Source organism: Paramormyrops kingsleyae, chromosome 8 (genome assembly GCF_048594095.1).
Source record: "Paramormyrops kingsleyae isolate MSU_618 chromosome 8, PKINGS_0.4, whole genome shotgun sequence".
Lineage (NCBI taxonomy): Eukaryota > Metazoa > Chordata > Actinopteri > Osteoglossiformes > Mormyridae > Paramormyrops > Paramormyrops kingsleyae.
Window position 1 is genome coordinate 24,597,647 of NC_132804.1, and position 15,792 is coordinate 24,613,438.

A 15,792-nucleotide genomic window follows, 5' to 3' on the forward strand; every position below is an offset into this window, starting at 1 on the left:
TCTGCCTATTGATTTTTTTCCCTGCACCTCCCACCCTATTTTCATAAGTTCAGTGACTCTCACTAAGCATAAACGTCTGCTCTGATACTCTCTCCAAGGGGTGGAGTCCCCAAATGGGACCAACAGGGTGCATCATCCTTCATCTTCCTGCCGCTTGCAATGAATTATACAGTGTCTCCGCTGAAATGAAACCGTAATGCTAAATTCCAAGTCACACTGCCAGTGATCTTTTGTCTAAAAGTGAGAACCCTGAGTTGCAGAACTGGTACTGAATGAGATAGCATCTGAAACACATTCAGCCAGGCTTTGGGGAAATAGATGCCTATAATATATGACATATCCTCCCCTCCATGCGACAGCAAATGCGCAGGGACTGTGCAAGACCTAAACAAGACAAGAATGCTCGCTCTAGCTACACTGAGTTTACCCTTCACTTTGCGATTCTGTATATCCCAGAGGGAGATGTGACCTGCATTTGGTCTTAAGGTAAAATTCTCAGTTTAAAAAATTTAAAGAAATAGTGTTTTCTTTGTGAAAGTAAAACAGTCCATCTGCCCAGGTACAATAATGCAACCATTGTGGTGCACCCTTTAAATATCCAGTGCCGTCTCTTTAATCTTTCCAGTTATATTTGCTCTGATGTCACACACACAATGCAGGACATGCAGCTCCTTTGATTTCAATCTAGATTCCAATCTAAAGTGCGTGACTACGCTCAATCAATACTCTCTCATCATACTCCATACTTTCATCTAAGCACTAAACACTGTGGCAGTGCCTAGCCAGAGAATCCGTTTATCTGCAAGTACGATAATTGTGGTAGCAAGTCTTATCTAACCTTCATCAACAGTTGATCCTGTGAAGAAAAAAAGAAACATTCTAGAATCATTAGAATTGGTTTGTTTCTAATGAATTGTTTGGTTCTAACACTGGAATGATAAAAAAAAAACTAGGCAGATATAGACTGTGATTCGATTATTCCACTGTGGTCACTGTTGTCTTTAATAATTTCAGTGTGCAGCTTACATATGTGCATCCATTCATACATAATATAACAGTGGAGCACCTGGGATTAAGTGTCTCATACACAGGTACATTACTAGTGAGTCTCCTAGGACATAAACCAACAGCGTTCTAGACCACAGTCCATGTTCTTTGCTGCCTGCACACAAAAGCATGAAAGCTAATCATGAATGAGAGCAGAGGCTGAATTAATAAGTACATCAAAGGAAAGTGCATCCCCACCCCCCCGCCAAACTCTGACTTTCTTCAACTACCTGAGACAAAGAATAATTCAACAGGTACTTTATACCATGTCTGCTCTAATATATTATATAACACATAGACAAGATAACTGAATTCAATTAGAAAAGTGGGCAGTTGAGGAAATATACAAAAATGCAACTTAATCATGGTAATGCTGCATGCATCTTTTCTTTGTTTGGGAAAAATGGGAGCAGGCTGTGTGATACCTTGGCTCTCACCTAATTGGAAATTACTAAGCAACTGCCAAGCTTCCCGAGGAGACATTAAGCAGGCTGCATTAAGGAATAGCTCTGGTTTGTGCCTCGAATAGAAATTAATCCTTTTTGTAAGTTTCATTTTTATTAGCCACACATTGTTTTCTTAGTTAAAAAGCTACCCCCTTTCATGTCCATACCTGTTGTTTATTATGATTATACTGTAGAGGAATGTTGCTAGTTTATTTTGCTTTTAAAGAATAGCCTGATCAATGCTATAATCTAGTCTAGTCTGAGGAGTTGTTCAACAGTGATGGATTGAGTAAACAGTTACTAGCATGAACTCCACAAGCATATCTTGACTGACTAATGATGCGCTAGTCATATAGCAATGATATTGATCTTGTGTGTTGTCTGTTTGCGGTTCAGTTCCAGGAAAGAAAAGGGTTCTGCATCAGAGTACATTGGCAGGAAGTCTTCAAATTTCTTTCTTTCAGCCCATAACCTGTTACACTTTCTTTTTGTTGTCTTTATAACTGGTAGCACGGTTTTCTCTGCTATTGTTCTAATAGACAGTCTTTTGAGATAATAGGGAGCATAGATCTGGAATCTGACTGGAATACAAGACTTTCATTTTGAGACAAACAATGAACTATTTTGTCCCTGAAGCGAGAACACACTACTGGACTCCATCTTTCAGCAGTACCACAGAGTTATTGTTTTTGTCAAGATTTATTTTTATTATTTTTCCTGATCTCCCCCCCCAAATATAAATAGCAAATGTTATATTCTTTTAAATGTTAAAATTTTTCTAATGCTATTCATACACATACATACAAATCAGATCATACATGTGTAATCAGATATTACACTCGAAGTTAAGCGACCCCCAGCAAAATTAATTGAACTGAACGGCTTTACATAAAATGTTTTAAGAGATTGAGACAATGTCCACTATATAAGTAAGGCCGTAGTCTGTGAATACAATTGTCCAAACACAACCCTTGTTACTATTAGTGTTAAATATTCAAAATAACATTCTGGATTAAACAGCCACACCTTTTATAAACTAACTTTGTTATACAGCAAATTTGATTAATTGCAATAAAATAAAATAAAAATCCCATTACAAATTATATCAATATGAAGTGCTTACAGAATATCTGAAACTAGTGATAGAAAAACAGTCAAATGTCAAAATGTGTTTTCCATACCAGGTATTTGCAGCCATTTCATTCCTATCACACTGAATCATCGATTTCATAATTACAGATATGGAGCTCACCAGAGAATAAATGGTAAGAGAAAATTTGATAATTCATTTGATACTATATCCATGCTCTGCTTTGTCAAGAGGGAGGAGTATGAGAAGAGCCAGGAGGAGCCAAAGAATGAATAGTAAGGGAGAAAAGTCATGAAATTAGACAATTAATTTGATAGTGTAACCACGCTCTGCTTTGTCGAGAGGGAGGGGTATGAGACAAGCCCAGAGGAAGGAAAGTGGACAGCAAAAAGAGGCAGAAAGGTGAGGGAGCAGAGTAACCCAAGATGGTGGGTGAGAACAAGGAGAAGGAAGAAAGAAAGAGGGATATCACTCTTTTAAATCCAACTCCAGGGAGTTTCGACCCCCAGTGAGGACCTGTCCCATGTAGGATTGCACATGTAACAGCATAAAGTAACTCACCTGGCAACGGTATTTGAATAGCACCGTATTGCCATCATTCTCTCCTCCTGATCTGGCCTGCCCTGGACCAGACTCTCAGAGGGTCGGGCTTACATCCATCCGTCTATTCTCCATACCCGCCTTTCCTATTCAGGGTCGCAGGGGTCCTGAGCTTATACAGTAGCAGTAGCTATAGGTACAAAGGCTCTGGCTTACAAAATGGTTTATATTAACCTCTGGATTTGACACAGTTTTAGTGTAGTGTTTATTCTGGGTGAACATCACATCATTCATTGTGTTGCTATGTCCATCCATCCATCTTCCTCTTCTCTTGGACAGGGACGTGGGATGTTGTTATGTGAGTACCATTAATTATAGGTTGCTATATATTATTTGCAGATCTTTCATCAGGGTATCCACCCATCAATTTTCCCACATCCAGTAAACCTAGGCAGGGATGCTGAAAGCCTGGAACGTCTCCCAGAAAGCACTGGGCAAACCCCAGACAGGATGTCAGTTCACCATAGTCACAAGCAGCAATTTTCAGAGGCACCAAATCAACCGAGTTGCATGTTTCTGGACTAGTGGAGGACCTATATATACATTATATATACACACACAGTATATATATATATATATATATATATATATATATATATATATATATATATATATATATATATATATATATATACACGATATATATATACGATACACGTATTCGTATTGAACCGTTCGGTACAAGGCTTTCGGTTCGGTACGCATTACAAGCCGAACGATTCAGAAAAATGCTTTTATAGTTGAAAAAAATAAAAGAGTGTGTAAAATATAATGTTTTCAGTGCTACTACGCTCAACAAGGCAGCCAAAACGACGTGACAGGCAACGTGCTGACTGCCCCTCCCACCCCCAAACACTACTCCAGTCAGTCAGGCATTTGCTGCACTAGCTCGTTGCAAAATGGCTAGTAACGTTAATGCAATTATCAGACCAGAAATAGAGGATCCTCCTATAACCAACAGGTCTGGAGTTTGGGAGCACTTTGGTTTCCCTGTAAGTTATGAGGGTGATGGCAAGAGAGTGGTGGATAAAAAAACAACGGTATGTCGCATCTGCTACGCGACCGTAAGCTACATCAGCGGCAATACTTTAAACATGTCAACTCATTTACGCCGACATCACCCTAGTGTGTCAATAACTGGAACTAGACGAAGACTAGAAACACGCACTACAAACTATTCCCGCGGCATTCAGACAGGCACTTCCTTCAGATTCGAACAGGGCAAAACAAATCACCGAGGCGATCGGTACATTTATAGCCGCGGATATGAGACCTTACTCGGTAGTGGAAAATATGGGTTTTAAGAAAATGCTAAGTGTAATTGAGCCCCGTTACATTATTCCTTCACGAGCCCATTTCAGCCAGACAATAATTCCTGCTTTGTACAGAAAAACAAAAGCCCAAATAGAGAACCAGTTGGCCGAAGCACCAACGATTGCTTTGACAACAGACAGCTGGACGTCAAGGGCTACACAAAGCTACCTGACTGTAACGGCACATTACATTAAAGCTGAATGGGAGATGAAAAGCCATGTTCTTCAGACACACCCCCTTGAGAGTCACACGAATGAGGATCTGGCCAAAGGGATGACAGAAGCAGTGGAATAGGGAAAAAAAATTAAAAATTGATTGAAACTGAGTTCCATATAAAAATAAAATTGTTCTTTTCTTTCTATTAATTTATAACTACTACAATATTACATAAATTTTTTTATCAGCAGCTTTTTGGTTTTGGTTATAAAGGAGGTTTTGTTTTATTTGCTGCTAAAAAGAAACCTCAGAAGATGGGTGAAGAATAGCTTCATCATTGTTTAAAGTAAAAGAAAAAAACAAGATCATACTTTTTTGATGTTTTAATAAATAATAAAGTGGAAAAAATCAAAGAAATTATCTGGCATTTTTTTTTATTTTTGCTGTATCGAAAACATACCGAACCGTGACACCACTGTGTCGTATCGAACTGAACCGTGATTTTTGTGAACCGTTACACTCCATCCATCCATCCATCCATATATATACTGTATATATATATATATATATTCAGGGTCGCAGGGGTCCTGAGCTTATAGCAGTAGCTATGGGATAATGTGTGTATGTGTATGTGTGTATACTGTATATATGGGTATATATATACACACATACACATATATACATTATCATGACCTCATCAAGATTGTACTGCTTACCTTGTGCTTTATTATCATAAAAAGTGAAATTTCTAAAAGATGCAAAATCACATATAATATACATGATATCTTAACCTTTCCCTGAGACTGTCCATAGTTGACAAAAAAAATCTTTACAAAGTCCCATTGCAATATGATTCTTATGTAACACAACAAATGTCGTGATCACACCTGGCTTCTACTTCCTGTCCCTGTTATAGCAATAGGTTTACTCTTTTGTGTACTACGCTGTGCTTGATCATGTGACGCAATCGCATGGTTCTATTCACTGTCCTTGAGGCTCACAATATGCACGCATATAATATATAGTAAATTTTAGTGTATATATCTATAATAATAATAATAAATATCCAAAATTTGATACAGACTAGTCTGGCAAGCTAGTCTTTCTCCATACTTCCTTGAGATTCTTCATCCCTTTGCAATTTGATGAACCTCATAAAAAATGCAATTCCCATTCAACCTCTGACAAGTCTACTAAAATTGCTACATGCAAGATATGACCTTAGTCCAGGATAATATCACTGTCGACAACTTTAAGTGGACAGGACACTGAAATTGGAAAAAATTTGGCTATTATGTCAATTCCTATCGATGGCCCAGCATCTAGGTGCACAGTCATGCATGAAATGCATTCTTGAACTTATCCAAGACTGCGGAACTGCCAGTGCATCCCTTCACTAACATTTTCAATGATGCTAACTTACTGTCTTTCTGTTTTGCTAATTGCTATTAAAGATTTCTGCTAGACTCATTGCCAAAGTAAAATGCAAAATATATTTGGTTATTTCTTGTGTATGAATTTTAATTAGTTAAAAACAGAAAATCTCTTGACGAGTTAACTAAATCATGACAGCAAACTTTGCGGGTTACACAGTGCTGGAAGCTTGGAAGCTGTAAACTAAAATTGTCGTCATGTTAACAAACTCCCATCTCCTAAGAATACATGGCCTTCTTGGTAATCCTTCCTTAGTAACACTACTTGACATGGCACAAATAATATAGTATTAGGCTATGACTTATGCATTAATTAACCACAGACTAAGTCTTACTTACATACTGATCTCTGGTTAATTCATCATTGATATATCGTGACATGTTTTATCTCAAGCAGTTACTATATTTGTTACTTTAATTCTGTTAACTTTTGTGATCTACCGAAGGAACTACTAAGGAACTATTGAAGAACTAATGAATAATACAAGTGAAATACTGATCTTGTTTGTTCATCATTAATGAATCGTGATATATATTTTATCTAAAGTAACGACTATATTTGTTCATTATTTGTTCTTCAGTAGAAACTGAGTTTAAGTATTTGTGTCCTGTGAAGTTAAGTGTTACCCCTTCCATTTACAGTCCCCTAATTACTAAGTAATCACCCAGTAAATCTATGGTAAATTATAGTTTATTATTGGGTAATTACCACAGGTAATTAGTAGGTAAATACGGAGAAACTACAGCTGAAATATTATGAAGAATCTCCACTATTACCTTTTAACTCAGCTAAGTTCCGTGTAGTTGAAGCTAGTTTAGGTTGGTAATAACTCAGATATAATTACATAGTTCCTAGGAAAGTAGACAACCAATTCTTAGAAACACCTCCTCTATTACTCATCAGTTCAAGTTACAGTTGTAATCATCCAAGATTTATGTTGGCAATAGCCAAAGTTTAATTATTTACTAAATAAAAAATTATATAGTATTTTTCAATGTATTATTTTTTTCCTACATAATTATTGTTCATGGATACACCCATTTATAAAGGGTTAATTAAATTTTACCTTACACTTACCTGGTAACAAACCCTGTCAGAATTGTTTACCTCTACTGTCATGGTACATGTTTTTAAATTTTGGGTATGTTCTGCAGATGTTTGTACAATTTACTCAGTAAATAAGCTGATACTGTACTGTTAAAGGACGTCTTGCTTGTTTCCATGGTATTACCAGGCTCTTACCATATATTTTGTAATACAATTATTCCCTTTTCCATGCAATCAACTCAAACATCTACTGTGTATGTTCTGCATCATTATTAAGTAAAACATAACAATGTAAGTAAGCAAGGTGAAACTGAACTGTAAAAGGAAGCCTTCTTTGCTTCCATTATGTTACCAGAGTTACAGGGTAATAGTGGAGATTTTCATTATTATTTCGGCTGTAGTTTCTCTGTATTACCTGTGGTAATTGTCCGATAATATACTATAAATTACTGTATATTTTTCAGCTAATTACTTAGTAATTAGGGGACAGTAAAAGGAAGGGTTTCTGCCTTTTTTTAGTCCACAGAGTCACGCCACTCTTCATTTTGACATTCATGCCTATATAATGGAAAAGACAGCCTTGAGTGTATGATTACACAGATTCAGTCTCAAATAACACATCAGCCGCAGTTCTTCGTACCAAATCAGAAATGTCTAACTAGGCATCTAAATCCTATATAAACTGAATATGACTTTCAAAAAGAATTGACCATTGTTCCAGTAATTTTGAGTACATTTTGTTTTGTGCTGATTTATATCACAGTTGCATATTCTGTGTATGTATCTTTATGACAGAACGTGAAACCACACTTATATATGTAAGTATAGATTCCATAAGGAGCCCAAGTCCACCGGCGAAGATGCAAGATATGTTGACAAAATTGCAAACCAATCAATTTCAGGTTAACAGATGCGCTTCAGACTAGGGCTGACTTCTAATAGTCGAGGATTCGACGATTCGATTCGTAGACGTCTGATTCGACTATGAACCTCATAGTCGAATAGTAGGAAAGTGTTATGTAACCAATGAGAAGCAGCTAGAGGTCGACCGATATATCGGCCGGCCGATATATCGGGCCGATATTTAGCATTTTTTAATGTATCGGCATCGGCCGATATCCGAGTGCACTACGCCGATTTTCAGACAGGCACGTCTGCGGGCAGCCCAGTGTTATTGTTGCTGTGGAACACGTGACCCATGCTGGTTTGTGCAGGACCACAGCCAGAAGTTTTGGAAGAGTCCTGGGATAAAACGGTAAGGCTTAAATTCTGATCTTTCAATGACCTGTTTATTTAAGTAGTTTGCTATGAAATGTTGCTTTAAAAGAAAACGCGAATTACGCTATTGGGAACTGGGGTAATGATAATGAGCCTTCAACCAACTGTATCTTACAGGTAACATTAAGGATCATTGATTCTAATAGAGTTCGTTTTGTGCGCTTATTGGTGGGCTCACAGATGTTTTTTAATCGTTAAAAATCATTTTAATTGTTAACATTTTAATTATTACCATATCAGCCCGATGTTATCAGTTATGTTTTTTTCTTGTGTCGGAGAGTTTCACTCTGTGAGTGTGTGGGGCGGAGCAGGCAGCTCTCAAATACTGCAGCGTGTGTGAGAGTTGCGTTACTCTGCCCTGATCACAGACAGCGCAGTCCTCGGAGACACAGAGCTGCTAAGAACAATGCATGGCGGAGAAAAGTGTTTGTTCGAAAGCGTGGTTACCATTTACTTGAGCTGATGCTGACAATGGTCCTTCTGTGCAACTTTTTTTCATTTGAGACCGGAGATTCAAACAATTTTTCAGACATCTAGATAAAAAGTGCATGACTTTGCGCAGTTAGTTCCCTCATTAAACATGTCTATCCTTTATACGGGCTTATACGTAGACAACGTCACAATCGCTAGGGGCTGATGTTGTCCTTGCATACAAGGCTGTGCAATACGACAGTTATTTTATTTTATTTTCCGGGATCACTAGATTCTGATTGTGAATTTGGCTTTAAATGAATAAAAGGTATTTGTTACACACCATGTTTTGTTTTTCTTTTAGTTTTTTTTAACTCTTTTGTTTGAAATGGAAAAAATCTAGCTGCTATCTAAAAAAAAAAAAAAAGGTTCGACTATCAGTCGACTACGGCAAAATCGAACGAATCAGATTCGACTATGAAAATCCTTAGTCGAAAACAGCCCTACTTCAGACTAAAATGAATAATCTATGGTTTACACATGACATAGCAAATTATATCACAAAGGGAAAGATTGATGCTTTGGGTGCTTATTTACATCTGTCTCATTGCTCAACTGAAACAAAAACCTCATATGGTGTGAATATATGCCCATTTTTGGTGGCAAGGTTTCTTTTAATTTATTTTTTAGTATAGATTAATGTAAATTAATGTATGAAACAGTGTAATAGCCCTATAGTCCACTCCTTTCTCCTTTAAAGATAGGAAACAAGCTGTTTACCTAGTATAAGAAATGATAACATAAATGTCATCACCTTTTATGTATTAAGATGACTGAGTGTTTTGTTATCAGCTTAGTAGATTTATTTATAAGACATAAATGGGTGAAATTTACTTGGCAAGTCAATGTATTTTTTATCCATTCATCCTTGTTCCAAATGCTTATCCTGGACAGGGTTACGGTCGGGCCCAGAGCCAACCCCAGGCTGCACAGGGGTACACTGTGGAATGAATGCCATCACAGGCCACATACTGTACATGCACAACCTACAGACAGCTTATAGACACCAGTCTGCTTAATTCAGTGTTTTTCAACCTTGGGGTCGTGACTCACCTGAAATTCAAATGGGGTCCCCTGAAATGTCTAGTAATTGATAAAAAAAAATTACTGATAAAAAATATTTTTTCAACTAATTATTATTCTTTTAAAAATTATGATTAAAACACCACATACAATCTTAAACAACTGTATTCTTTCACATTCATAAATATCAATAAATAATATGAATGAGTTCAAATAAAATGATCGCTATCACCTTCAGCCTTGTGAAGACAAGCTCACCTAACTGTGATCAGGGAAAATAAAATGTGACTGTGTACTAATCTGGCTACTCTGTATTTGCAACATGGTATAACAAACATAAAAACTAATTCTAGAAAAAAAATGTCTATGGCAGGGTTATTCAACTCACGGTCCTCGAGGTCCGAGCACTGCTGGTTTTCCAGCCTTCCTTTACCTGTCAGTCAGGTGTGAAGCCTCTGACCAATCAGAATCAGGAATTATTAAACAACTACCTGGGAGAACTGAAAACACGGCCTGGATTTGGAATCGAGGTCCAGAGTTGAATCCTGGTCTATGGGGTCGCCAGAAATTTGTGATGTCAAAATGGGGTCACAGGTCAAAAAAGGTTGGGAACCACTGGCTTAATTTAATGTACTTGGACTGCAGGAAAGTGGAGTACCTGCATGTAGGATAAGCATATTATCCTAGGCATGGACATAACTGGTACGCATTCACCTTTAAAAACGATACGTGCGACAATCGATTGTTTGCAAAAGCGCAAATGCGTACTTATTTTATGTGCATTTGCGCTGCTGTGACAAGAAAATACCTTGCATTTTAACCTGTATACCACAAATGAAGTAGAGTTAGCATATAAAGATTAAAATGCATTATGTTTTGTTTTCATATCAGTTCAAATGCACATAAAATAAGTACGCATTTACACTGTTACCACAATCGATTGTCACACATATCGTTTTTAAAGGTGAATGCGTACTTGCGTGCCAGTTATGTCCATCCCTGCATATGATACAGAGCAGATCAGAGACACAGAAAGAAGAATTCAAGCCCGATATGAGGAAATGTGAGGCAAGAGATCTACCCACTGAGCCACTATGCTCCCCTTTATTTATTTATACCTCCATCTTCCAATCATTTATCTTGGTCAGAGTCATAGGGGAGCTGAAACCCATTAAAAGCGGCATAAGGAACAAGCCTGGGATGCATCCTGGACTGGATGCCAGTTCATCACTGGGCACATTCATTCGACACTCGCGTATGCAATCATGCACTGTAGGGAATTCTGAGATGCCAATTAGCATAACTACATGTTTTTGGACTGTGGGAGAAAATTGGAATTCCCAGAGGAAATCCTCGCAACACAGGTAGAACATGGAAACTCCATTTATTTGTTTATTCTTTTTTTGCCCAAGTTTTCTTTTTTTCCTCTGAAATACAGAAACAGGGTGCATTCAGAAAGGCGAGATAATTTTTTACTGGAAGAATCTCTGTCATTTCTCTAATTATTAATTTCCCTATATTTGGCCAAATTTTGATTAAACCGCTGTTTGACTTTCCAATTTTAAGCCCTTCCATGGTTTCCCTCTGACAGTGTGCTTGAGGTCATTGTCTTAATCTTCATACCAGTGTTTGGTCTTCTACAGACTGAAACGAGTTTTCCTCCAAGGATTTGCATGCATTAAACTCAGACCATTTTGCCCTCTGGCCTGACAAGCTTCCCTTTCCTCACTGAAGAAAAGCAAAGCTTTCCCTACAACAATGCATAGATGGCGTTACCCCAGTGAAGCACTGTGCTGAAGGCCATGCCTGATATAACTCTTTGTTTATAGCACTAATATTGCCATAGAATTTATTCCAGAATATCATTTATTATAGCACTTACTTATGCAAAACATTTATACTTAATTTAAAGTCATACCTCTGGAACCATGGCTCAAGTCACTATTCTGATTTCGTGTGTGGAGTTTGCATGTTCTTTCTGTATAGTTGTGGGGTTTCCTTTGGGTACATCAGTCCCCCCCCACCCAGTCCAAAAACATGCTAGGGTGAACTGGAGGTACCAAACTGTCCATGTGTATGTGTGCCCTGTGATTGGTTGGTGTCCCATCCTGAGTTATTCTCTGCCTTGCACCCATAGCTTCCAGGATGGGATCCAGATCCCTGCAACCTTGCATAGGACAAGAGGCTACAGAAAATGTTTGTATGTATGTATGTATGGAGCTTGTTTAGTGAATATTCATAAACATGTTCTTCTCATTCCTCTACACTGTAGGCCACCTTTTTATGTGCCTGAGCTTCTATTGAAATGTAGGCTAGTTTCTGACATCGAAGCCTTGGATTTAAGAATTTTAGGGTATATTCTGTGGCTAGTTCCTCTCTTAGCCAGTTGGTCCACTTGAAATATACATTCTTCTAGTTAGCAGAAACTTTTATCCAACGTAACATACAAGTGAGGCAGATAATACATGCCTGACTGCAACAAGATGCCGACTGTGCATGCCGACTTATGCACACATAATACATAGAAGTGAAGGAGTTTCAGCTATTGTCCTGATTCGGGGCATCTCAGTTATTCAACACTATGACACCCAGCTAGGGAGGTGGGACTCTAAAGGTAAATATACTTAAGTATTAAAATACAGAAACCACAATTAACCTGACCAAAACCCAGGAAAACTGAACTAAAACTAGATCAGAAATAAAAAGTCAGTCATATTACTGAAAACCAAAACCTAAAACAGTCCCAATGACTAACCTTTCATTATTTTAGTATTATGAAGCAGTGAGAAAGCCGTGGATAGCTTTTAAGACAAAAGATTAAACTAAATTATTACAAGTTTATACAATTTGTTAAAGTAAAAGAAACTAAACATATGAATATATTAATAATAGTAGAAAATGACCCCATACTGTAGTAATAAAAAAGACATTGTCTCAACATGTGCAAAGGCTGTTTGTACCAATACTTCCTATTTAAACAAAAATTCATTAAGCATGTATGACCATTATTTAACATCTGTAAGGCATTAATGCATGACGGAGGTGACAGAGGGTAAAATGTGAAATTGTGAAAATTCATCACTCAGAGACACATCATTACCACTGCAGGGAAATCACTCAAAACTTATGAAAGTGAAATGAAATTATTCAGCTTTTCAACAGCTCATTTCACGTTATTCGAGCTATTTAATTACAGGATCTCCTACAAAGAGACGAAATCTTATACACAACATAATGTCACACTGCACAATGTCATAATCGGCTGAATGTCACTACACATTTAGTTCAACTGCACATCCTCAACTGACCTCTTAATCATTGCTAAGTAGGGAATTTAACATGAAAATTTCATCTGCCCAGAGGTGTACCAGTTTAATAATGCTGCCTTGCATTTTTGATGTTTTTTCCCCCCTGTGACATTCAGAATAATCTTGTTTTGAACATATGATTTCAGCCTGGCAAATGTACAGTACAATATTAGCAAATATTTTACATCTATAAATGTTCAAATTGATTATAAAATAAGCTGGTTGTTTAAAATTAAAATGCACAATGGAATATATATTTGTGTTCTAGAAACCCTTTGATTTTTTATATTTCGGAGCTCGCTCACTCACCTGCTTCTCTAGATAGCTGCATGAAAGCCTCCACGCCTTTCTCTCCGTAGCTGCCTTCTGAGGCCACCGTGGACACATAGTTCCATCCCATGGCCTTCACGATGTCCACCATCGCCTGGGCCTGGAAGGAGTCCGGTGGCACCACGCGGGAGAAGAAGTCGTATCGACGGTCATCACTCAGCTCCGGGGCGGTGGATGCGTAGCTGATCTGGGGGATCTGAAGAGAGATGAGGGAGCACAGCACAGCTCAGAGAACTTTTCCGGAATAAGAGGCTTTGGATGTCTAGGCATGTGTTTTGTGGAACCCTATAGGAGAACTTCACCAAAAGGCAATTAAAAATTTGTTCTTCATGTTTATTTTACAAGGGGATGTACACCAAGTAAAGCATATACCATTAGCCTAAGTAATACAACTTGAATTTTTTTTTTAACTTTTTTTTAAATCCTCAAGTGGATGACAGCCAGTAGCTAGTGATTTCATAGAATTCCCCATGAGAATTTTGCAAACATCTAGACTACAATTTACCTTTTACAGCACTAAATTAGATGGACAGACAGATGAATGTACAGTACGGACGGACGGACGGACAGATGGACGGACAAAATAATGATAACCCAGAAGATTCAAAAAGGAAAGTTTTAGAAGAACGTGAATTGTGCAGTTAAGCTTTACAAATGGCGTGTTAAAAAGACAAAAACACCATCTAGCACAATATAATTTAAGTAGGAGGGGTTGCTATTGAAGCTAGAAAATTTTAATATGTGTTAGTATCCATAGATTTGTATTACAAAATCTGTTAATTCAGTTTTGATGGTTTTGACTATATTTTTCCCATTACTATATGCCTTATATAAATTCATAGTAAAACCTAAATTTATATCACTATATAGCATTGTCACGCCCAGCTCCGTACGATCCTCGTGTGTGCCACGCCCCCTCATTACCTCGTGTCAATTCCTGATTGTGATCACCGGTGTCCTGTTATTTCTGGCTAGTCTTGTGTATTTAGTCCGCGTCTGAGTACGTCTCGTCAGATCTGTCATTGTAGTGTCCGTGGATGTCTCTACCTGTCTGTCCGTTGAACCATTAAACCCCTGATTGCCCGTAAGTTTGGCTTGCTCTCTTGCTTCCCTGCTCGCCTTCTTACCCGATCGTGACAAGCATATTGCGATATTACCTTTTTATTACCTGTTTTTTCTTGCGCATGATAATGTACTTCTCATAATATTATTACCCATCTGAAACTTTTTTCCATTCACCTTCGATTAACATGAATTATGTATTTGTTTAATAATCAATGAAGCCCCTGAATCGTACACAATCGACTGGCCTTGAAGGACTGTCGTAATTATCAGCGTAGTATGTCGTTCCCAAGGATTTCTCAGCTGTACCGAGTTGTTTGCAGAAATATTGATAAATATACAGTATTGCTGTCCAAGCATCCATCCTGTTTCAAACAGGAACTGAAAAATGAAAGTTTAGTAAACAGAACATAATCTTGAAATATTCACAGCCAGAGATCCTCTGACAATATATTTTTTTTAGGGTTGTCAAAATTAACGGGTTAATGCGGATTAATCCATCATCATGATTAATCTGATTAAAATTTTGAATGCAATTAACCTATCTGCAGCCCAGAATGACTCAAAATCCCTGAAATGTCTCATTTCGGGCAGTTTTCGTGCGTTCCATTTGCCCTTCGGAACTTGTATTCCGAGTTTTGGAGCCGGAAGTGACAACATGAGCGCTCCCGTTTCTCGCAGTTGCGAGAAATATCTCGGAGCAGCACAGAGAATCCCGAGTTCAGAATCCAAGATGGCTGCGCCTTTTATCAACAGAAGGGAAAGTTGTAGTTTTATACTGTTTAAGCACTACTTCTCATTTGTGGCTCATTAAATCGGTCGCACACACTATACCGTCCAACTTCTGTGGACGTGTTGTTATGGAGTTTTATATGTAAAGCACTGAGCGTAATTGTGTTATCAACTGATATTGCTAACAATGGCAATTAACCGGGCTAGGATTGGATTTCATGATTAGTCGGATTATTTGTCGGATTTACGGTAGTTCGGGCTAATTGTAAGTGAACGAAGATAAAGACCATTTAAACTGAGGTACCTTAAATACGACAAGTTGTCCGGCTAAGCAAAAATTCTTGCTTTTTGATATGTGTCCATGGTATTGCACTTCTGTGGCAGATGGAATGCATCCGACTCATGTTCAAGGTGTTCAAAACATGTTAAGTGCATATATATTCCCTTTTTTCTT

At 37.8% G+C, this 15,792-nt stretch overlaps 1 protein-coding gene and 1 long non-coding RNA gene across 3 annotated transcripts in view; one reads left to right on the forward strand and one right to left on the reverse strand.

Annotated features, from left to right (window-relative positions):
* The window catches only part of grm7 (glutamate metabotropic receptor 7), a 151,831-nt gene that overhangs the window by 78,209 nt on the left and 57,830 nt on the right, over positions 1–15,792 (reverse strand). For both annotated transcript variants that reach the window (XM_023811342.2, XM_023811341.2), the window contains one exon: positions 13,524–13,740. In XM_023811342.2, the coding sequence (XP_023667110.2) occupies positions 13,524–13,740 (217 nt within the window). The remainder of the gene's footprint in view (positions 1–13,523; positions 13,741–15,792) is intronic.
* Positions 8,351–14,632, forward strand: LOC140592296 (uncharacterized). The gene is made up of 2 exons (XR_011992653.1): positions 8,351–8,389; positions 13,574–14,632. It is a non-coding gene; the product is annotated as an uncharacterized lncRNA (long non-coding RNA).